At 43.1% G+C, this 24,546-nt stretch overlaps 2 protein-coding genes across 2 annotated transcripts in view; one reads left to right on the top strand and one right to left on the bottom strand.

Annotated features, from left to right (window-relative positions):
- Window positions 1-15,725, top strand: part of MARCHF1 (membrane associated ring-CH-type finger 1) — an 89,819-nt gene extending 74,094 nt beyond the window's left edge. Inside the window, exons 3-4 of the mRNA XM_047798027.1 lie at window positions 1,430-1,577; window positions 11,595-15,725. Of these exons, the coding sequence (XP_047653983.1) occupies window positions 1,430-1,577; window positions 11,595-11,893 (447 nt within the window). The 3' untranslated portion in view covers window positions 11,894-15,725. The remainder of the gene's footprint in view (window positions 1-1,429; window positions 1,578-11,594) is intronic.
- Window positions 15,726-19,825: 4,100 nt separating this feature from the next.
- TMA16 (translation machinery associated 16 homolog) overlaps window positions 19,826-24,546 on the bottom strand; it is a 28,375-nt gene continuing 23,654 nt past the window's right edge. The window contains exons 6-7 of the mRNA XM_047798786.1: window positions 22,201-22,243; window positions 19,826-20,994 (exon numbers count right to left, since the gene is read on the bottom strand). Coding sequence (XP_047654742.1) covers window positions 20,808-20,994; window positions 22,201-22,243 — 230 coding nt within the window. The 3' untranslated portion in view covers window positions 19,826-20,807. The remainder of the gene's footprint in view (window positions 20,995-22,200; window positions 22,244-24,546) is intronic.

Below are 24,546 nucleotides of genomic sequence, written 5' to 3'. Positions count from 1 at the left end.
TTCCGTCAGGAATTGCGAGGAGCAGAGTCCCAGGAAGTGATGGCTCAGACGGACAGGGCTCTATTTCCCCGGCACATGAGTGGCAGAGCCAGGACTTTATGGAGCATGACATGTGCTCTCTTCTGTCCAGTTAGTTATACATGGAATCATACACGTGGTGTGGGATGGGGAAGGACAGGGTTCTTCTGAGGCTCTAAGGAGTTTGCTTTAGCAAGAGCAAATAGACTCACAGACATAGAAGACAAACTTAAGCTTACAAAAAGAGAAAGGGAAGGGATAAATTAGGAGTTTGTGATTAACAGATACACACTACTATATAAAATAAACAACAGAGACCTACTGTATAGCACAGAGAATTATATTCGATATGTTGTAATAATCTATAGTGGAAAAGAATCCAAAAAAGTGTGTGTGTGTGTGTGTGTGTGTGTGTGTGTAACTGTATCACTTCACTGTACACCCCAAACTAACACAACAATGTAAATCAACTCTATTTCAAGAATTTTTAAAAAGAATGTAAAGAATCACAGACTACTGAAATAATCCATGATCTAATAAGACTGTAGCGATTTGATTTTCATATAAAAATATGCAAAAAAAAAAAAAGACCAAATCCTAATACCAGAAGGAAGTGATACTCTAGCTGTCAAGGCATTCAAATTGTGTTTGAGAGTCTGTTTCTTCCAAGTAAATAACGGACACATCTCCCCATGTAATCCTAGAGTTCCCACTATAAAAACTGTGCCCCCCCCATCCCACAGACTGAGAGAACAGACTTCAACTTCCTGAGGAACATAACTCAGGGACAGAGGTTGTTAATAGTGGTGGCAGCAGAAAAGTACAACTGCTCTTTGGGGCTTCAGCTGGTTTTCTCCCATCACCCAGAGGACCTGTCCTCTAGGAGATATGTGAACAAATGTTGACTTTCTCCCACAGACATCATTCAGTCACCTAAATGCTTGTTATAACTTGCACACTCAAGAATGCAACACCATTTGGGGGTTCTGGGTTATGTCAGACTCCTGGAAGAGATTACCTGTCACCACTTCTAACCTGGGTCCACAGAGAAGTGACTGCAGAAACCTGAGCAGAAGCATTTTCCAAAAGCTGCACAGTGTTAAAACTGTCCCCTTCCTGTTACAGACCAGGAATTTATATGCTAGCAAACCAGAAAGGACCAATTTAATTCATTTGGAGAATGGGGGAATATTTTTGTTTTTGTTGTAATATATATCTCAGTTGTGTATGACTCCACAGTTTGATTTCAGATCTTTCCAAACAGGGAGACTTATTTAAATATTATAGTGTCATCTAAAATTGCAAATATTTCACGTTTTCCTGCCAGCCATCACCTATGTCTGAGATATGAATGGGGAGCAGAATTTCCTATTTGGAATTTCAGTTTTGTGTGATTCACTTGTGATTGCAGTGGGAAAAACTGCAGATGACCACCAGCGAAAGAAGGAAAATATTCTGCTCTGTCACCTTCCACGTCATCGCCATCACCTGTGTGGTTTGGTCTTTGTACGTGTTGATAGACAGGACAGCGGAGGAAATCAAGCAAGGCAATGATAACGGTAAGAGTGTGTCCCCTCCCTCTTCTCGTGGGTCCTAGGATGATACCCAAAGATGGGCAGACAAGCTATTTCCCAGTGCAGGTAGGATGCACAAGCAAAACCCAGCCCTGGCCACTATCTGAACCCTCCAATTATGTCATTGATTAACACTCTGGTTGTAAAGCATGGAGCATATGGGGACCCAAGCTTGGAGACAAGATTTATCAAGTAGAATGTAGTGGGGTGAAATATACAGATAGAACACATTTCTGGTTTTCAGGAGCTGATTGAGGTGAAAAAAACAGCTATAAAAATTCTCATTGGATGCAATTCATCCTAGTCCCAGTTTCTTTTAAAACATGAATAAGATAGCAGTTAGCAGGGACTTGTTATAGTTTATTCACTTAGCTCTCTGTAATTTCTTTTTTTGTCTTTTTTTTTTTTTTTTAAGAGCTGCACCCAAGGCATATGGAAGTTCCCAGGCTAAGGGTTCAATCAGAGCAGCAGCTGCTTGCCTGTACCACAGCCACAGCAACTCAGGATCCAAAAACACATCTTCAACCTATATCATAGCTCATGGCAATGCAGGATCCTTAACCCACTGATCCAGGCTAGGGATTGAACCTCATGGACATAGTCAGGTTCGTTACCACTGTGCCACAACAGGAACTCCCAGCACACTGTAATTTCACAGAGTGGGTCAACACTACTGTCTGACCTTTCCAACATGCTAAGCGAAGTGCAGTGTCAAGGCTGCAAAGAAAGTTGTTTTCAAACCATTGTGGCATATTCTGACATTTTAGATGGATTCAAACCAGAGGCGAAACTAACTTGTTTATCTTCACTTCCAAGAGTACCCAGCCCTGTTTCTCATCAAGTTCTACCAGCTTCAGCTTGAGCCTAAGTCATAGCGAGGAAAACAGTGGGGAGTCTCCCCTAGTGCCCCCTGGGGAAAAGATAAATATTATACATGAAACTAGTGGTGAATTTGGAGAGAAACATTGTTCAGATAATAACACTGTAAGCTTGTGCTTCCATTAAAAAAAGAAAATGAAAGAAAGGAAAAGATGAGAAGGCAGCAAGGGAAAGAAGGAAGCAGGAAAAGAATTTTAAAGGAGATGCTGTTTTCTTCTGTTTCTTTGTCCAGATTCATAAAACTCGGGGGAGAGGGCTCCCCCCTCTCCTGCCATGGGTGGTGGTTCTCAGCATAATGGGGCTGGGCTCTAATGGACCAAGACTCCAGACGTCTCCCCCCACTCACCTCCAGGGCATGTAGCTTGTGTAGCTGGGGTGTGTAGCCCCCTCTGTCCTCTTCTGAAAAGGAATGAAAGTACCATGGACAGAAAAATAGGGGGTGGAGTAGTGGGTATTTTTTTGCATCCATATTAACTCATCTATATGCAGTTTATACCAAACTACATTGTTTATAACTACATTATGCATTGTTCCCAAGATGCTGGATTTTATTTTATTAATCTTTTTAGGGCCCCACCCACAGCATATGGAGGTTCCCAGATTAGGGGTCAAATCAGAGCTATAGTTGCTGGCCCACACCACAGCCACACCAACGCCAGATCTGAGCTGCATCTGTGAACTATATCACAGCTCACAGCAATGGCAACACCAGATCCTTAACCCACTGATCGAGGCCAGGGATCGAACCTACATCCTCATGGATGCCAGTCAGATTCATTGCCACTAAGCTACAATAGGGATTCCCATGGTGCTAGATTTTAAAGTGTCTATCCACATTCATACTAAGTTCCTTCAGGGTAGAAACATTTTTAATTTTTTTAAGCCCATGTCCCTGTAGTTACAGGTACTAACCCAGGCTGTTAGAAAGTGTGCCCCAAATATCGAAATTGCGTGTGTCTGCAGGAACAAAGAGTGGTTCCACCACCTTGCCCACCTTACCACCCCAGCCTACAACCTTAGACCCAGTATTTCCCCACAGCCCAGAACAGACCTGAAGCCAAACTCCATCTCCCTGTCCGGTTTAATGTTCCAGAGAGGCCTTGGCCTCCCCTGCTAGCCACCCTGCTAGGCTGGACATCCCAGCCTGCAGGGCCCTCTGCCCTCCTGCAGCACAGGGGAGGAAAAGGAGATGAGGGCACCCCTCCCACATAGAACAGGGGAAGCATCTCATATCTTCATGTGCCGACAGCTCAGAGCCTCTCTTAACCCTTTTGCTCATCCCACTTCTGATACCTGTGAGTGAAAAGCAGTATTATTCCTAAATGGAGAACATGACTGTGTCAGCCTCAGCCACCAGTCTCTCCAGAACCTCTTTCCATCTCCCTCTCTCGTCCTCCTGGATAGCCTTCTGTCTTCAGAAGTCATTTTTGTGTTGGTAACATTCTCCCCAACCCAATTTATCTCTAGCTCCTACCTCACTCCATTCATACATCTAGCCATCTTCTGAACTTCCAAACTCAGCATCCAAACCCATAACCTATCACTACTTCCCATTGTGACACCTGTGGGAAAGGCATAGGTAACCCCCAGTAACCAAATCCAACCCAGCTTTCCTTCCTGGTCTCTCCCTCACCCTCACCTCTACCTTACATGAAGTACCAGGTCCCTATTTACTTAGTCCACCCGACTCGCCTCTGGAACTGGCTCATCTCCCTCCCTCCCCACTGCCACCATCATCTGTTTTCCTCAGAGGCTGCACCTGCCCCTCAACAAGGACTTCTCCAGTCTTGCCCACATCCAACCAGTATCCATAAATGGAATCAGAGAAAATTTCTAAAACACAAACCTGAACAAATTCTATCCCTTTTTATTCACGACTCTTTTATTTGTTTGTTTGTTCGTTTTGTCTTTTCTAGGGCTTCACTCATGGCATATGGAGATTCCAAGGCTAGGGGTCTAATCAGAGCTGTAGCTGCCAGCCTATGCCAGAGCCACAGCAACTCGGGATCCAAGCCGCATCTGCGACCTACACCATAGCTCATGGCAACACCGGATCCTTAACCCACTGAGCAAGGCCAGGGATCGAACCCGCAACCTCGTAGTTCCTAGTTGGATTCGTTAACCACTGTGACACAATGGGAACTCCCCTTTTTATTCATGACTCTTAAAATACATCCAGACTCTGTAGTAGGACCAGGCTGATCCCACAACCTGGCCATAGCCAACTATTCTGGACATTTGTTCAACTCCAGATCTGCCTCCATACCCTGCTCAGCCTCTCTCTCCATGAAGCATCTCCTCCCAGCTCCTCAGTCCACCCAGCACCCTCGCTCACACACTCACTTGTTATCACACACACCCCCAATCCCACTCAGCATGCTCATTTTATCTGAAACATCACTCCCTCCTGGAAACCCAGTTCAGCTCCCTGATCTAGAACAATGGTTACCATCTCAATGGTGCTCAAAATGTAGTCCCAGGCCTACAGCAGCAGCACCACCTGGGCACGTGTTAGATGTGCAATTCCTGGGCTCCCCCCACCCTAGACCTCAGAATCCACAATTCTAAGGGTGGAGCCCAGCAACACGTGGGTGGCTGATACCCTCTAACTGCTGCGAACACCCCATCCCCTCATATCCACACCTACTGCCCCACCCCCACTCCACTTCCATTGCCACGGAACTACCTGTACAGTTTCCACACCACTACAAGGCCTGGGTTTTATCCCCAAAGATTTAACTACCCCTTACACTCAGTCTACCCCTGGAGACTTTCAACACTTTATTATATATATTGCTCATTTAATTGTTAGACTGAGCTCAGGGCAGCTGGCCATGTCCTCTCGGTCACCAGCACATCCAGGGACCCAGCAAGGCAGTCAATACAGGGGGAACACGCGGTGAAGATGAATGCCTCATATACAAGCTTTTCCACTTTTTCCTTTTCTTTTAGAATTTTTCTTCAAAGTACTTTTTCCTTTCTCAGTTCTGGGTGGATGCAGGATTCTAGGTTCCAACGGATAGTCCCTCAGGGTCCTCAGTCATATTTCCCAACAGGAAAGTTTGAATGATAATCAAAGCCCAGCTTCTTAATATCTGTATCTGTATCTCTCTATAAATATACATACTATATGTGTATGTGTACACACACAGTATATACAGTTGATTTTCTACGATTATACTTTAAAAAAATATTTTTAGTTTCTTAAAAGCAAGTGAAAATGGGAAACCTTTCATCTTTGGTCTTCAGCGCTTTTGAATAAGAAGTAAGATCTTTATCAGGAAGCAGTGTTGTGGCTTTTCTTGCAAAGTCACCTGCCAATGGGACAGCTCCTGACTTGGGTCATTTCAAATGGGACCATGGTGGCTGTTGTAAAAGGTTTTTTGGAAAAGTCGCTCTCTACTTATGTTCAACTTGTATTTAATGCCTGACTCCCTGAAGTGTGCACTTTTGGGGAGTGTGGGCATTTGTGTGGGTTGTCAGTATTTAATCCTCCTTTGGTGCTGCAACTGAGAGCTGATCCTGAATTAACTTTTAAAGTTTTTGGGGAAAATAACTGCAGAAGTTAAAAGTCAAAATATTTTAAATCCATCTTGAAAACTATCAGAAACATTTGAGGAGGAACAAATTGCCCTTCTTTAACCAGAGTGGAGGTTGAATATAAAACAGCAACATCTTCTGAGCTGCAATAAGGACACTAAGGAGAGAGTCCTTTTAGATTAACTGTGTGCCGTGCTCCAGATCCCACTCTTTCTATTTCCTACGATGACAAAAAACAAAACAAACACATGCACCCGAGATTACCCATGTTGCCAACTCTAATTGGAGGGCACAGTTTCTCCTCTTGCCTTATCTTTACACATTCTAGAAGAATGCTTCAGGGTCATACCTGTGTGCTGGCAAGAAATCCGCAAAAATACACACTGAGAAAATGAAAGAACTCATGCCGTCTATTAAAGACCCTGCAGATGCAGGTGTGAAGGCTGCCCCAAGACAGTCTGCATGCATGTGAACAAGGGACTAACAGAGCAAACTGATTTTGCTCATGTCTGATTCCTTCTCAAGCCTCTAAGCACATCCAGGGCTGAGGAGCTCCTGCTGGCTTAGAGAACTTTTTAAAGATCATTTCCCTGAAATGCATCTTGTGTTTTCCCTTTCAGCACTGTTGTTTAAGCATTCCTTTTTCACATATTTGTATGTGCTCTCATTGTTAACAATCCCCAAAGTGGCAAGCACCGACTGGGGCTGGTGGTCAGGAGGCCCATTGTCCATAATGCCTTGGTCTCAGGTTTGTTGTCTAGAATCAAATAATGAATCACTCTGAAGCTCACTTTTCTCACTTGTTGAATAACTTGGGCTGAATACCCTCCAAAGTTTCCATGATTCATTTTTTGAAAATCTCATAAACTTGACCTTGCATCAGCTAAATGGAAACATTGTGTTAATACAAATACTGAACATGTATCATCCGTGTTTGCTAACCTTGAATAGTACTGTTAAGACTAGTTAAGGAAAAGGTGACAAATATGTGAAAATGGGCTATTATCCTGTGCAAAACCATTTCTTTCTTGAAAGAAATAGCCCCTGAGAAGCTGTTAGCCATGTTAAGGGAAATTCCAATGAGGTTTGATCCGCAAAGAAATTGAATACAGGTCTGAATCATTTAGGGTGTGGGTATTTCTGAGCTAGGGAAAGAGGGGTTTCTGGGAGTGACAGCCGAGGAAGTGATTGCTGGTTGGTGCAGGTCCTGTTAATGAATAATTCTAGTCTCATGTTCCTGAGGGGGTGGAGGCTGCCATGAAGAAGGTCTGGGAGACTTTTTTTTTTTTTTTTTTTTTTTTGCTTTTTAAGGGCTGCACCTTTGGCATATGGAAGTTTCCAGGCTAGGGGTTGAATCAAAGCTGTAGCTGCCAGCCTACACCACAGCTACAGTGACGCCAGATCCAAGCTGTGTCTGTAACCTACACCACAGCTCATGGTAACACTGGATGCCCGATACGCTGAGCAAGGCCAGGGATTGAACCGGAGTCCTCATGATACTAAGCGGATTCATTTCCACTGCACCACAATGGGAACTCCTAGGAGACTTTTTATGTAATTTAAAATCGCAGATTTTACACTTTCATTCATGTTTACCTTCTCACTGAAGCCCAGCCCTATCTATGAACACAGTGACTTCTACCTGCACTTCCTAGTTTCCCTCCCCAGCTGGCTAGAAAGATCTCACCTATATGCAGACTCCTAAAATCCTGTGAGGAAGTGGACAGTCCAGCTGCTTTTCTTTTTCCAAAGTGCTTTTATTCACTCTCTGAACATATCTTCACGGCTTGTGCCCCGATTTCTGTGCTTCTGGAAGCACAGGACGTTCAGGCAGATGGAAACTAGCATTCTCACTCAGATCTAACTCTGGCTTGTGAGCCCTTCAATACCTCATCACAGGCCAAACCGGCAGACCCTGAAGAAGCCTTTCTTGGAAGACCTACTAGCATGCCAGTTGCTTCGGGTGGCAAGGAGGTTGCTGCATCACACACATGCAGTTACAAATAGGAGGCTTGGAAGGAGTGTTTTAACGACTCTACACTGAGTTGGCTTGAGGCTTCATTGCCCACCCTTGAGGGACTGGCATCACAACACGGAGAGCAAATCAATGAATCAACTCAACGTATCTGTTAGGAGGGTCCCAGTTCCTTAGAACATGATGGTTGACATCTGTTCCTCCCATTCCGGCCCAGGGTTTCCGAGCCTCGGAAGCATCTCCCATCAATGCTTAGGGGGTAGGGAGCATGGAACTTACCCCCAATCCTCCAGGAACTCCTGAAGGAAGATCCCAATAACAGAGGCAGCAGCAGAGAGAGATTCTTGGGCTTCGGAGAAAAGACGGTTGAATTGCCTGAAGCTGGGTTTTCCAAATTCCTCTTTTGAAGTGGCAAGTAGGGGCAGCCATATGCCCTTGGCCTTCCCAAGTTCAGCCTCCAGCTTCAGACATACCCATGTGAGGACCCACTGGGAGCATGTCCTGGGCTTCCTTTGTCACCTCACCTTACTGGGTTAGCACAACTGGTCAATGCGAGTTTGAAGACAACATACTGGGTTAGTCAAAGGAAACAAATGCATCTCACAGGGAGAAGACCCTGGAAACACCCATTTAGCCCCATTTTGGCATCTCCTCCCAAGACATCCTTCTGGTGAGTTTTCCAATGTAAAATCTGACAACTGCTCAATAATAATTTCTAAAGAAAACAAAGCCCTGCCTACTGAGTCCAAGGCAAAGAGGAAGGTGAGGCTGTGTCTGAAAGAAGGTGGTTGTCTGGGCAGGGGCTTTGTGCTCAACTGGTTTTGGGTGGAGGAGGGGTTCTCTGCACTCTGAACTTGGCTTCAGGGAACCATGGAGGCTTGGACAGTCCAAAAGTACATAAAGGAAGAGCAACCCAAGCAGAAGAAATGGGTTCAGGGACACCTTGTGAAACAAAGCACAGGCTCCAAGTCTCTAAGAACTGGTGGAGGCAATGGCGCCAGTTACTCTCAGCCCAGGCCCTCAGGGGAGTCACAGGTCCTGGTCACTACTTCTGGAAGGAGAAGTGGAGTAAGAGGGATGTCTTCAGCTTCTCCAGTGAACTGGACTGGGTGCAGGGGGCACTTCACTTACAAGTGAAGAGAGGTTGTGAATTCTGGCTCTGTGGAACAGATGGAGGCACAGTGTGGGAGTTAGGCTAGGAAAGCTTTCATTTACCCTTGAGATGTCTGCCGAGCAAGGAACAAACCAACCAGACTCAAAGTCTGCGCCTGTCAAGGTCCCAGCACTGCAGAATGGCAGTGACTTCATTAAGGAGCAGATTCATGCCACCCGAATAGGAAATAATGTGAAGCTGGAGGGGTGAAGAGGTTTGTTTCCAAGGGGACAGCACTGGAGGCAGGTCATGTGGGACAGGGACATGCAAAAGTAAAGATGAGAAACGCCAACAGAGGAGGTGTCCCAGCGAAGGCTCAGGAAGTGAGTCTCTCCAGGGAGCCGTCGATGGTGCAGTTCAGCTACCACAACACGAGACCCATGTGATTCATGAGATTCATGTGATTCATGGAGGTTTCCCTAAGGATGCGTGGCAAAGCACCCATCTCCAGCCTGCCTGTGGATGAGACCTCTCCAAACAAGGAGAAACTACTGCTCAGTTCAGTTGCTGAGAGCAAAAATCCCTCTAGACTGAGAGAACTCTCAGGTGTCGAATTTGTCTACTGAACCTTTTCTGCAAATGACCCAATGAAGGAGCTGAAGTGACTGGCCACAGACTTCTTAATCCTGGCACTCAGACCACTTGGGGACTGGGTGACTCCTAGCCAGAAGCCCGTCCCTCATGCTGTAGGACATTGGCCAAGCAGCATCACAGCCCCCACCCAACATTGGGCATGACAGCCAGCATCTGACTTTTCCCAGTGATGGGGACACAGCCATGCCCAGAAGAGAACCCCCACTCAGAACAGACAGGACAGGAGCTGGCAAGTCCTTCAATAGGAAGCAGACAGAGCATAGGGTTTATTTTGCTTCCAGAAACATAAAGTGAAGATCACTCTCACAAAACGTAAGCAGGACATCTCTTACCACTATTCCCTCAGAAGTGAATACAAGCAAAGCAAAAGCACAATTTCCCCTGCACAGCAGTCTCTTCACAGCTGTTTCCTTCCTTGAGAGCCTCTCACATGAACGCAGACCACCCCCAGGCTCCGCTCTCCACCCTGATGTCCGGAGAGGTGGGCCCCGGACCTCATGTTGAACGTTCATGATTATGACTGCCTAAATGCTGCGTGCTTACAAAGCAGCTCTCCTGTGATGCTTTTAAAAGCTGTTTGTGGAGAGTTCCTGTTGTGGCTCAGCAGGTTAAGTATTCAACAGTCTCTGTGAGGATACAGGTTTAATCCCTGGTCTCAAGGATTCGGCATTGCTATAAGCTGTGATGTAGGTCACAGATGCAGCTTGGATCTAGCACTGCTATGGCTGTGCTGTAGGCTGGCAGCAGCAGCTCTGATTTGACTCCTAGCCTGGGAACTTCCATATGCTGCAGGTGTGGCCATAAAAAGGAAAAAATAATAAAAATTTAAATGAATAAAAGCTGTGAAAGAAAGCCCATTTCTAGTTATGGTGGCAGAGATTAAGAGAAAATATTGATGTCTAAGAAAGGGATGGTGGAGTTTCTGTTGTGGCTTATCATGTTAAGAACCTGACTAATATCCATGAGGATGTGGGTTTGATCCCTGGCCTCAGTGGATTAAGGATCCATTAAGCGTTGCCATGAGCTATGGTGTAGGCCGGCAGCTGCAGCTGAGATTGGACCCCTAGCCTGGGAACTTCCCCTGGCTGAAGGTGCAGCCCTAAAAAGGGATGGTTCTCAGTAACAAAATATAAGATGAATAAAATGGGTGACGACTAAGATCCTAGGTCTTATGTGGGTCTAGAATCAGGAATCCTTTCTCTGGTGAGATGTCCCAGCTTCTTTTTTTTTTTTTTTTTTTTTCCTTAAATTTTAAAGGTAATGAAGGTAGGCAGGAGGCCTTGTAGTGTTACAACCCCATATATGGGTACACTATTACTTTACCTTCCTAAAAGAGTTTTGTTTTATTTTATATTGTTTTATTTTAGTTTCATCATTTTATTTTTTGGCTGCTCCCATGGCACATGGAGGTTCCCTGGCCAGGAATCAAATCTGTGCCACAGCAGTGACAACAGTGGATCCTTAAACACCAGGCCACCAGGGAGTTCCCAAAAGTATTTTTTTAAGTCTGCTTCTTTCCCTCAGTATGTGCATTAGCCTTCCTTAAAGATTCAGCTGTAAGGAATAAATGTGGAAGTAAGTATCAAAGTGTTGATGTAGCACCTGGCAGTCATGGTAAGTACAAAGGGGAATGTCCCAGCAGAGGCAGGTCAGAGAACTTTTCCCTGTGTGCTATTTTAACAATACCTCGAGAATTTTAAGGCAAATAAGCAACTCAGGTTATAAATCTTACCAGCTATTATGAGAGATTCCTTACCTATGAAGCCAGCAGGCAGGTGTGGTCTTTTGAAGGAACCATAGGAAGAAATGACCTGATTCATGGATGACAACTTAGGATAATGGTCTCTCTTCTGTTTCCAAGGTGTCCTTGAGTGGCCGTTTTGGACCAAGCTGGTGGTGGTGGCCATTGGCTTCACAGGGGGCCTGGTCTTCATGTATGTTCAGTGCAAAGTCTACGTCCAGCTCTGGCGCAGGCTCAAGGCCTACAATCGTGTGATTTTTGTGCAGAACTGCCCAGACACCGCCAAGAGGCCGGACAGGAGCTGCCCGTGCCAGGCGAGCTCGGACGCCAAGGCCGCAGGGGCAGTGCCTGCAGCCCAGACGGCCACTGGTGCACTGCCCCCTGCAGAGGGTGGGCCCCCTGAGGTCATCCCCGTGTGATGGGCCAGCCTGGAGCCTGGTCAGTGGAGTGCAGCCTGGCCCCCAGACACTATATCTGCCAGAAGCAATGTTAGTGCCCTCCTCATCTTCTTGCCTCTTTGACTAGTCTGTCTTAACTTTGCTCAAAAAGGAAAGGAGGAGAAATACCGCAGGACCAGGGATCCCAGGAAGCAGAGTCTCAGTGTGAAGAGGAAATGGGGAAGGTTTGCTGGAGAATGATCTGAGACAATTGAGAACCTGTGGAGAAGGGACACTTTCAGGCAATGAGGACAGATGGACAGATCCGTGTCTTCACAGTAGCAGGGAAAATTCAAGAACACAGACTCCCATTGCAACGTGTATTTCTTCTAGGGCCTCATAATGTTAACTAGCTCATCTGGAAATTCATACTTGGTTTTATGCTTGAAATTGTCTGCATTCTCCCCAAGGCACATCAGAAGCAAAGCTGGCAAATGCCTATTTTGATATTTATATTTGTCAGCCAACAGGTTTTTATGGCTATAGTGGAGTCCAGTTGTTTTGAGAGATGCATGTTTTTTAAAATAGATGCAATGCACATTTGAAGATATTAAGACTTGGAATTCTGTTTAAATCATAAAGGGTAGATTTTCAGAGATTTTTGAGTTTAATTAGCTCTGTTAAATACCCATGGAAATCCTGTGCTCTACCTGGTCACCCTCAAACAGCGTTGTCCTACAGAAATAAAATGTAAGTCACAAATGTGGGCCACGTATGCAATTAAAAATTTCTTAGTAGCCCGTTAGAAAAAGAGGTCAAATGAATTTTGATACCATATTTATTTAACACTATATACCCAAGTTATAATTTCAATGTCATCAATATAACAAATTATTGAGATATCTTCTATCTTTTATATGAACCAGCTTTCCAAAACCCAGTATGTTTTATCCCTACAGTGTATCTCAGTTGGAATTAACCGTGTTGGATAGCACAGCCCCCAAATCAGGGACAGAGCCTCTGCTTCATTTAAAAGTTGAGTATTTCAAAACAGCAGCTTAATTCATTCTTTTATTCAAAGTATCATAGATGTTATTTTACAAAGCACTCAATCAAATTAAATATCGTGGTTGAAGAGTTAGATGAAATTACCATTTTTCTAAAGGGGAAAAAAACAGAAAGGCTGACACAAGCAGCCTGACTGTGGCAAAGTTCTGAAATGAATTTGTTTGCTACTACGAAACACTTATGATAGGGGAAAATAAGAATTAAATATTTTTTGTTATTTAAGTCAAATGTACTTTTTTCTTCTTTTAAACCCATATGAGGTTTCAACTTGACATGTACATGAGTAGTTATGACCAAGCATTTAGACAGTATCTTAAAAAGCTGGCAGTATTTCCTTTACTCAGCTGGGAAGCAAAAATATTCAACGGGTTCCGTGACAAGTAATACATTGAGTTGCTCAGGTTTGACAGTTCAGCCGATTACCGTATTCTTTGCATATTCATGTAAAGCCAAATCATGAAAGATACTGCAGTGAGCTAGATTAACAGTTATAAATAGAGTGGCCTGTCAGAGATGTCTTACGTAAGCGAGGTGATGTTTTTGCTACCTATCCTGTTTATTACTGTGGAAAGGCAAACAGGAAGACACAGGAACACAGTATGAGCCCCTCAGTGTACAAACCACAGTGATGCACTTTGTAATGGTCGGCGCGTGCGTGTCCTCGCAGGTTATTCCAGGAAAAAGGAAGGAGAAAGTCACCTTTATGGAGGAGAAAGATGTTATGTCACTAGTGGCTGGCACTGAGTCCAAACTGTCCCTGTTTCCAGAAATAAAGAGGTCAACAGCGCCAACTTTGGGTGTGTGTGTGTTCCTGAGTGTACATGCCGGACGCCAAGGTGTTCAGGCAGGCAGGAAACAAAAGGTTTAAAGCCCATCTTTCTCACAACTAACTGTGGGAGTATGGAATGAAGGTGCAGGAAAAGCAAAGCTGAGGCAACTAAACTGGACCAAAACTTTTGCACAAATAAGGACGTGGCATGTGATAAAAATAACATAACGGACCTTAAACAAACTGAACTTTGTATTAACTTCTTAAATTTCCACTTTCAAAGTTTAATACACTCACGGACAGCAAAGCCTTATGGCACCTCAGCCAGAGGACTAACCGTGATTCATTTTCTCTGATAATTTTCCCAAGCATTTTAGTAATCCATTTTCCCTGAGGTTTAGTGATGGCAACAGTGATTTACAAATACTCCTGAGGGAACAAATCTATTCACCAGCAAACAAAGAAATTGTTGATTTCTCTTTTGTTTGCTCTGGAAGGAAAAGGATTATTTACCTGAATTACACCAAAAAAAAAAAATTTAAATTTTATATAAACCTTTTAGCAAGCTCATTTTACAGCGACTGGCTAAAACAGGCCTCATTTATTAAGGGGTAAAACAAACACTAAGAAATTCTAGAATGAAAAGTAAAGATAAGCATTAATGTGTTAATGATGAAAGATGGCATAGTGTTTTAAAACCTTATCTAAATTCTCAAAATTAACTTGAATAGGCTTTGACTCTCTTAAAATGAGATGATAATATAGCTCCCTACCCGGTTTAAAAGTCAACATTTTTCTGCTATTCTGACTTTTTAAAAACCCTGAACTCCTGAATTGAAATCTTTCAAGTTTTCCCTGTTTATGGTTCAAACAATCTGAAATAGCTGTGTGCACTGAAAACTTAATGTTGATTATCCTCTTTTATACTGAGTAGCAATGGCACATTTGCCCCTTCAATGGATCGGTTTGGCTTTGTGGCAACACTTTTGTGGACTGGATATGCCCATCAAAAAGAAAAATCACTTTCCAGAGTGGCAATTTTTTGAAGCATGTTTACCTGTTTATGTATGAAATAAAATGGAACTGAAACAAAGGACTTAAACTGAAGAATAAAATTCCAATTCTACTAAAACCTTGGCTTTTATAATCATGAAATTATCAAGACATGTATGCTGTTAACTTTTCAAAGAACCTTTACTTTTATTGTATAAGATCAAACTGTAAAGAAATGAAATTCAGTACTTTAAGTGATACACAAAAGGCAATTAAGCTTTTAATACAAACATGAACAAAACAAAAATGTCAAAATCAAAACAAAAATGTTCCCATTGACCAGGGATATATAGCAATGGGGAAAACAAAGGAGTCTTCCAGAATTCCTGGGGTTAGACCTTACTGTGAGTGCTGTTACACGTGATTACAGCCCCAGAGAGAAGGCCAGAGTTCCACCTACCCTTTTTGCAGAGGTCCTTGGTAGCCCTAAAAGATCTATCTTTTGGCTGCAAAAGTGGCTCATTAGAGCAATGACATCACTAAGTATTCTAACTGTCACAGAGTGAGGTGGGGGGCTGTCCCATCTGCCTGACACAGCTACCTTTCCTCGCCAGGCCAGTGTACATTCTAGAACAAAGTGGAACTCTTAAAATTTATCACAATCATCACTGTAGTTGCTCTAGGATAACTGTGTAGGACTGACACTCTGGTTAAGAAAAATGAAAACCAATTATCTTTCCTTAAGTCAGCCCAAAGGTGCTATTTTACATATCAATACAGTTGAAAGGAAGTACTGTTATTTTGGGCTGCAGTGTTTCCTCCACATCTGAAGAAAGCCCAACTGAAATGCATTAAAGCAAACAAGGAAGCATTATTTTAACTGTGTACAATTTTGGGGATTGAACATTTGTACTTTTTTTGGTTTTACCTAATTCTCTGGCATTAACAATTTCCTGTTTTGTGAATAATGTGTACTAAAACAAGTTAAGGAAAAGAAAATAATTCTCTGTGAAAAGACTTTGTATATTAAACAGGTGACCCAAACCGTTGTTGTGGTTTCTATACTTTTTGCCTAACTTACCTGGATTCTGCAGATTTATATCTGCAACAAACGGCCTTGGGTTCCTAAGATTGTTTACAATGGTCTGGGTTTTTAAGTAAGGTCTAACATATAATTATTTAAAGGCCAACACGGGCTGATTATTAACTCGTGACATTTTAGAAAGGAGTAAATAAGTGCAGTAAACAAGGGAAAACCAATGCAAGTAATCTATACAGTTCCAAACCCCAGTTTAAAACAAACAAACAAACAAAAAAAACTTTACGAAAAATCATAATGTAATCTAGAGGATTTTTCTCATAAATAAGGCTTGGCTAGATGAAAGACTATAACAGCATTTTTCTATCCAGAGATAATAAAATACTAAGACTTTGCGGCTCTTTGTCTTTCTAGGTTTTTTGGGTTTTTTTTGTTTTTTTTTTTTTTTTTTTTTTTTCTTTTTAGGGCCATACCCACTGCATATGGAAGTTCCCAGGCTAGGGTCAGATCAGAGCTACAGTTGCTGGCCAGATCCGAGCCTGTCTGTGACCTATCCCACAGCTCACCGCAATGCCGGATCCTTAACCCACTGAGCAAAGCCAGGGATCAAACCCGAATTCTCATGAGTACTAGTCAGATTCGTTTCCACTGCACCACAATGGGAACTCCACAAGACAGACTTTGGAAATTTGTTTCTAATCTAAGAGGTCTAGTGATTAGTAAAGAAAACACCCCCACTCCAGAGCCCCAGCTCCTAAGCGTGAAGTCAGGGTGCCTACAGGCCTTTCCTGACTCTGCGTAAGCTCATTCTGCCCAGATCTGTGGTCTTGTCCCACCTCCTGAATTACGAAACGCCTACAACAGGAAGCAGCCTCTGCACTCACTAATGACCTCAAAGTGGAAGCTGCACAGAGACCAAGGTGATAAGGGGTGGGGCAGACTCTTAACTCAGGGAGATGGCAAGGAGGGCAGCAAAGTGCTAGACAAGAAATGCCCAGCAAGAATCAGTAGTAAGGAAGACAGTCCATCACTTATTGAGAGATGGCAGAAGAAAGAGCAATGGAGGCCCAACTCCCAGAGTGTCTTGTCTGAGGGAAAATGGAAAGGAGCCACGAGACAGCACCACAACCAAGGGTGGGTGCCTGGGGCCGGGAGTCGACCCCAAGATGCCAACTGAGCAGCTCTCCAGGCAGAGGTGGAAGGTCTCCCACCTCATCTAAAACTGGAGGACAGGGACCATCTCGCCGGTCCTCCCAGAGGATAACGGCCCGTGTGGTTCTGCACAAGGACTGCATAGCACTCTGCTGAAGCTCAGGTCAGCTGCTCCCGAGCCTGGGTCAGTGGACATACAGGTGATTGGGGTGCCAGCTCAGATGGGACACCTGGCCACTCTGGAAGGGATGGAAGGCCAGTGTGTCTGAAAGGAAGCCAGCCAAGGGCCCGTGGAGGCACACTGAGGTTGAAGGAGCAGTCAGGAATCAGATCCTCCCAGGCTTCTCTGGCCTTGGTGCCACCATGATTTCATTCCACGCCCATGGGATAACAGTGCAGGTTTACCAACAGCAGCAAATGTGCTGCTTGTGGGGGGCATGTCAGTAACGGGGGAGGCTGTGCTGTGGGGTGTCAGGAGAGCTCCATCTCTGCTCCACTTGGATGTGAATCTACAACTTCTTTTAAAAAAAATAAAACCTTAAAAAAAAAAAGTGGTCAGAAGTAAAACTACGCCCCATCAAATAAACCATTAAAAAATGTGATGACATATTACAAAAATATTGGACAAAGAAGTAGCACATTTTAGTGTACATTTTTAAAAATTCAGGATGTGTGTACATGTATAATTGAATTGCTGTTGTACAAAAGAAATGATCACAACCTTGTAAACCAATTATATAAACACAACCAACTTCAATAAAACTTAAAAAAAACCTAAAAATTTCACAAGCAACTCTCAAGAGTGGATTTAAAGGACAAGAACGGTGGCAGGAGGTCAGTCAGAAGTGACTGCATGTAGTACAAGCCTGATTTGGGCTTAGGTGCCAGTGAGCAGTGGAGAGGGCCTGGCAGGGGCTGCCCAGTCTCCATCTCAAAAACTGAAGCAAAAATACTAACTGAATGAGATGGGGGTGGGAGGGGGGGGCTAGGGTGGAAAAGAGCAGGGGAAGAATCAAGGATGAGGCACAGGCTCCTCTGGCTTCAGAAATCAGGTGAAGAACTTGGGGAGAATCAAGGTGTCTGAGAAGCTAACACGGAGTGGGATTCAGAATATGAGTATTTGCCTTTGAAGGACAAAAGCTTCCACATCTATCAATAGTTTCCATTTTCTCAGTGATGTATAAAAAGTCAACAACCTAGTGCTGAGGAGACAAGTACTAAAGTCCACTGGAAAGTTGTAAAATAATTATCTCAAAGTTGGAAAGTGAGTTTTTTAGGGACAGTGGACATCCTCAGCAATTCTGAGAATCCCCTGGAGACCTGCAGACGGAGTGGGGAAACAGACTATCTGTTATTCCCCAGCTGGGCTGAGCCAGCAGGTTCGAAGGAGACAGACAGTAAATGAGCTTGCTTCGTTTATTTTTTTTTTCCACTTTTTTGGCCACATCCAAGGCATATGTATGTCCCCAAGCCAGGAATAGAATCCAACTTATGCAGCAGCTGCAGCAATACTGCATCCTTAATCCACTGCACTGGAACCTGAGCCTCCACAGCGACAAGCCAGATCATTAACCTGTTGCAACACTCAACCTTGGCTGGTTTAGTTTTGAAAGGTGAACTGAAAGCACACACAAGGTGGCAGCTAGGAGCTCTGAATCCAAGCTGAAGACAGGAGCCAATGCAGAGCTTCAGCAGGGTTGAGGGGGTGGGGGGGGACAAGGGACAAGGAATGCCCAAGTCACAGGAGATCCTGGTGTGAGCACTGATGGGTTAGAGAACGGCTGGGAGGTCTCAAGGTCACAGAGTGAGATCTATCATCCACAAGACTGCAGGAATCACGAAAATGGCTGAAACAGAAGTAAATGGACTGTAGTATTTGCAATAGGAAGTAAGGAAATGGGGACAACAATAGCTTCAAAGGATTATGGAGATATGATCTGGAAGTGGCACTGAGCCAAGGCGACACCCATTCAACCTCCTGCCCCTGAAGCATGAGGACCCTAGGAGTAGAAACATCTCCTTGAGGTGAAGAGACCTACAGGGAGATCTATGTCAGCAAGGCAAGGAGGTGACCAGACATTAGGGACAGTGACCACAGAAACAGGAGTTACACAGCTGAGCTCAGAAAGGTACCCCTAGTCCCTAGGTGCAGACCAGGGTTGGCAAACCAGGCCCAGCAGGCCAAATCTAGCTTGTAGTCTAGTGGGGAAGGCCAAGACGGCTTTTGTATTTTTAAAGGGTGGTCTCTTTTACACACACACACACAAATGCAACAGGACTGCACTTGGCCTGAAATGTCTAAAGCATCTACTATTTGCCCTTTTACTATTTGCCGGCCACTAATGTACACACAAGTGTCAACAAAAGGTCACTTTCACTCTGCTCCATGGCCATGGACTGAACAAAGCATGGTGCACTACCGACAGAAAAGGGGCCTGATAAGCATCACTGCAAAAGAACACATTCTACAGATGACTAGGGGTCATTTAAGAGCTTTACTCTCAAGACAAATCATCTCTTAGGCTACTTTGGTCAAGCCAGGAGTAACATGACAATTATGGCCCTAAATTCATTCATTCAACAAATATTTACCTGTTCTAGTTCCAAGCAGTATAGCTTGCTCCATTTTTTGCTTTGATAGCACAGGGAAAGCTAGAAACAAATGTCTGAGAGGGAGAATGATCTGCCATTTTCACAAGTTAATCATCTAACAGCAATGCTTTTTTAAATATCAGACCAGTTCTTATTCTCTTTACCATAATTTATGTCTCAGTTTTTATAGCCGTTTTGAAAATAAAAATGAATCCTTTCCCCCAAAAAGGACTTTTCCGATGATTGAAGAGACAGGAACTAACTACGTAACCATAAAACCATACTTTTTCATGGCTTACTGTAGCCAAATCAATCAATCAGTAAATTACTGAAAACTAAATAATTAGACAACTTAACAAAGTGAAATTATAGAAATGTTTTATTTTTAATTTTCTGAAGTAAAAAACTGTTAGTAAGGCTTAGTGATACTCAGTTACCTCATAAAACTTTTTTTTCCTTGAAAATACTCAAATACACTTCCATTGCATTCTTTATAAAAAGACTAAAAGATACTTGCATTTCTCAAGTTCTGTGAGGAACATTCTGCACATTCATGTTTTTTCATGATACTGGAAATACTGAGCTATATGTCAATTTAATTTATCTTTTAGAAGAAAAAAATAACACAACTGAAATAACTACTTTTCTATAATCTTGCTGTTTCCACAAAAAACAACCTATCATTTTTCACAATGAGAAAGAAAAAATAATATAGAAATCAAAAGAGCTAACCTGAAACCATTTATCCCCTTTATCAAGATAACAGTTTAAGCACAGGAGCTCTACATAACAAGGACTCCTGTTTTATTTTGTTTTTAACCATTTAACTAACTCTGGCTCAAAGGCAATAAATAAAAGCAATGTACAACCCATATGTGTATATAAATTCTATATCACATATTCCCCTTCACAAGGAAAGAAAACAGATTAATGTAAGAGGAAGAATAATGAAACCTCACTACTAAAAGGCAATTCTGCCATCACCACTGCTCAAGAGGTATCCACAGTAACCTTCAGTAGCTGCTGCCAGGCCCTAAGTGTGAGATTAGGTTATTCCAAGCAAATGTGAGGGGAAAAGTACAACACGTTTGTCATTCATACTGTTCATCCAGCTCAGAGATTCAGAGAGATCACTCCTACCTAGTCCAACATCCTAATGTATAAGAAAAGCAATGCTCATTTTTAAGTAAAAATCATAATACTGTTTTTGAAACTGCAAACGGATTCTTGTCATTTAAGAGAATGAGCTAATAAGGAATTCTTGTATCTAGACAACTATTTTCCATAATCGATTCAAGTGTAACATGAGGTTCTCCAATCATCTGCAGCTTAAGGAAGGACAATCACTCCACTGCGGTCATCTCCTGGTCCGTGTCACTGTCACTGGACTCATCTTTCAGTTCCAGCTCCCCCAAGTCTCTGTCTATGGCTGGATCCGTTCTCCGCTTGCACTTCTTAGGCACTGCATCATTAGCACAAATCTTCCTCATTTTAATATTTGGCAACTTCTTCAGATCAAAATCCCATTCCCTAGACAAAAGAGAGCGTGAGGGGTGGTGTGGGGGAAGGAGGGAAGCAATAAAGGCAGTATTCAAACCTCAGAGATGAAAATTTTCTGAGTTTACAGCAGACCCCAATGCATGAGGAGGAGACATGTCCACACGGCCAAGGTTTGCCTTGCCAACACTGACTGCATTTCCTCACCAAGCTACTGCACAGACCTCCACTGACTCGACATCTCCAGCACGATACAGGAAACACCCGGCAGAGGCTACAAGGAGGCCTGCTCTGTTCCTTCTCCCTCACCACACACTCCCTTCACCAGGACACAGGGTACCCCGGGGCTCAGAGGCAGGAACTCTGCCATCCTGGACAGTCTTTTACACACACAATGGAAGCACAGCTAAGCCCCAGTTATCAAAGTGTTTATGGTTGTAACAGAAAACTTTTACTTTTTCAATGTCACACTTCTGTGACAATCTTGAGTTCAGTTACTTAAGGAACAATGTGAAGCCCATTTTGAGACGTGAACTATAACCAGCAATAACAACAGTCTACGCTAACAACTTCTCAGTTCTGGCTTTCTTTGGAGAGGTAGTATATACACTGTTTTAGGAACAAAGAGAACATTTGTGTCTCTGATTAATACAAGCAAAAAAAATTTAAAGTATAAAAAGACTCTTAAGTTCCATGCATTTACATGATAAATACAAGTACATGGGCTAAAAAGTGAACTATTTCTTAATATGATCAACAAATTCTATTAGAGCTAATCTATTAAATATTTTCTATAAATTCAGATATATAAATATATAAAATAAGCTTAACGGTTTCAAATAATATGGACTAAAATCCATCTAATTTCAAGAAAATTTCAGACTGATCAACACAATCTAGCTAAAAGATCCATCTAATTTCAAGAAAATTTCAGACTGATCAACACAATCTAGCTAAGACCAAAGTGATTAATAAAAATTATTTTCTAAAGACAAAGAACCTGAAATCTACTGACTGCTCTCTCTGGTCACAGGTACCACTAGGGAGACCACTGGGCCAACCCACTCTTCAGATCCAGTGCCTCTCTTGGTACCATTTCCCACTAACCATCTTCTCCAGAAGCAGGAGCTGCTAACAGCATGGGTGGGACTCTGGGCCATCAAGTCGGCAGCTGGAGGAAGAGACTGGGTCTCATGTACTTTACACACAGTTTGAAAGAACAATAAAAGGGACACTCACCTGAAAATCTTCAGATTACTTGCATTTAAGATGTCTGGAATCTCTGGGAAAGAAAATAATTTATATCTATTATGAAATGTTTTCTATTATATTTATAGTTTCCCTATTTATTATCTCAAGAGACTGGCATTCCCATTGTGGCTCAGCGGAAACTAATCTGACCAGAATCCATGAGGACACAGGTTTGATCCCTGGCCTTTCTCAGTGTCTTAAGGATCCAGTGTTGCCATGAGCTGTGGTGCAGGTCACAGACTCAGCTCAGATCTGACGTTGCTGTGGCTGTGGCCAGCAGCAACAGCTCCAATTTGACCCCTAGCCTGGGAACCTCCACATGCTTTGGGTGCAGCTCTAAAAAAGAAAAAAAAAAAGAAAGAAACAACAAATAACTGACAGTCAGCGAGAACATCCAAAGCAATACAAAATTTCAAAGCACGATTATAATGCTAATGAAAAGTAAATTTTGCAAGTATAAAGAACTTCGTTTAAGATTATTAAAAAAGAACACTATTAAATGATATATTCCAGCACAGAATCTGTGAGATAAAATAAACCTATCCACAAAATAATGGTTTATCCTTTTAAACCACAAAGGTACCTGGCAAATTCTAACTATCAATCCCCTAAAAACCATGCTAGTTTTTTTACATATTTTCTCGGTGAAAAGTATAATTTTTTTGAGCATATAATTCACTTTGGCAAAGTAGAGTTTTATCTGAGGAATGCACGGATTATTTAACATTAAGAAATATTATTAAAAATGTTAAAAAATTTTAAAAATAAACTATAACCAATATATGCTTACTAAAGTCCAATAAAGTTTGAAGCCATTTTTAATAAAAACCAGATATACAATAGTGCCTTACCAAGATTAGAAAGTTTATCATAGGAGTTCCCATTGTGGCGCAGAGGAAATGAATCCGACCAGGAACCATGAGGTTGTGGGTTCAATCCCTGGCCTTGCTCAGTGAGTTAAGGATCTGGTGTTGCCATTAGCTATAGTGTAGGTTGCAGACACGGCTTAGATCTGGCATTGCTGTGGCTCTGGCATAGGCCGGCAGCAACAGCTCTGATTAGACCCCTAGCCTGGGAACCAACATGTGCCGTGGGTACGGCCCTAAAAAGACAAAAAAAAAAAAAAACCCAAAAACAAAGATACTCATGACCATCCTTCCTGATGGAACAAAAGAGGCAGGTAGAGCAAAAAATGGAACAATGCTGTGAAATATTGGCTACTGTGATAAAGTATTAATTAAAATCCAGTATCAATTAATGAAAAAGATAAAACAAAAATGTTTGACACAACTGTACGCTGACTTTTACAACAGCTTTGGAAAATAAGAGTATGAGAAGCCAGATGTTTAAAAGGTATAAATTAAGCACAAAAAAGTTTTATATCCTAATCAAGTGAGTCAGAACCAGTTATACCTCCATGGGGTATGGGATATTAGAGTCTGGTCCTCTTTGACCCTTTTATCCCCTCATCAAAACTGCACTTGGGATAAGTTGCCTAAGTGTTCCTAGGCGCTGTAAGCTTGCTGGAGTTCACAAAGCTTTCTTCACCAGACAACCTCCAAGTCTGGTGCAAGTCCTGGGGGCGACTGGAAGAACAGGAGGTGCGAGCTCAAGAGTGGCCCCATCAGCAGAAGCTGCCTAGGAGGTGCTCTGTCAATCACTTGAATTAACCGGGCAGCTAAAGGATGAACAGGCTGAGCAGAGGCCACCGGGAGGCTGACAGGATGGCACGCTGGGACTGAGATGGCCTGCGAAGGCTCAGACACTGAGCACACCTCACTGAGGAGCTGGATGTGGGATGAGAATGTCTGCAGGGTCTGGCATGAGCGACAGCTCACGATAACATCACTGACTCAGACATGATTCTCATGGGAAACTGGGCTTTGCTTTGGGACACGTGGAGGTGGCAATGCCCGGGAGTCATTGGAGCAGAGTTTCTGAGAAACTCAGGTTTGATGGTGCAAGTCTGGAGTAACAGTCATGAGTCAGAGTGGACAATATGTTTGGAAGTTATGAGCACTTAGATGGTATTTAAAGTCACAGGACTGAATGATATCAATTTGGGAATGGGTATAAATAGAAAAGAGAGGAGGGTGAGGTTCCCTTCGTGGCTCAGTGGTAACAAACACAACTAGGATCCATGAGGATGCCGGTTCCATCCCTGGCCTTCCTCAGTGGGTTAAGGATCCGGCATTGCCATGATCTGTGGTGTAGGTCGCAGATGCAGCTTGGATCTGGCATTGCTGTGGCTGTGGCCTAGGCTGGCAGCTACAGTTCTGATTCGACCCCTAGCCTAGGAACCTCCATATTCCACGAGCGCAGCCCTAAGATAGT

Source organism: Phacochoerus africanus, chromosome 10, assembly GCF_016906955.1.
Source record: "Phacochoerus africanus isolate WHEZ1 chromosome 10, ROS_Pafr_v1, whole genome shotgun sequence".
NCBI lineage: Eukaryota > Metazoa > Chordata > Mammalia > Artiodactyla > Suidae > Phacochoerus > Phacochoerus africanus.
Note: the sequence above shows the minus strand (reverse complement) of the source record. Positions and strands in the feature narration are given on the sequence as shown.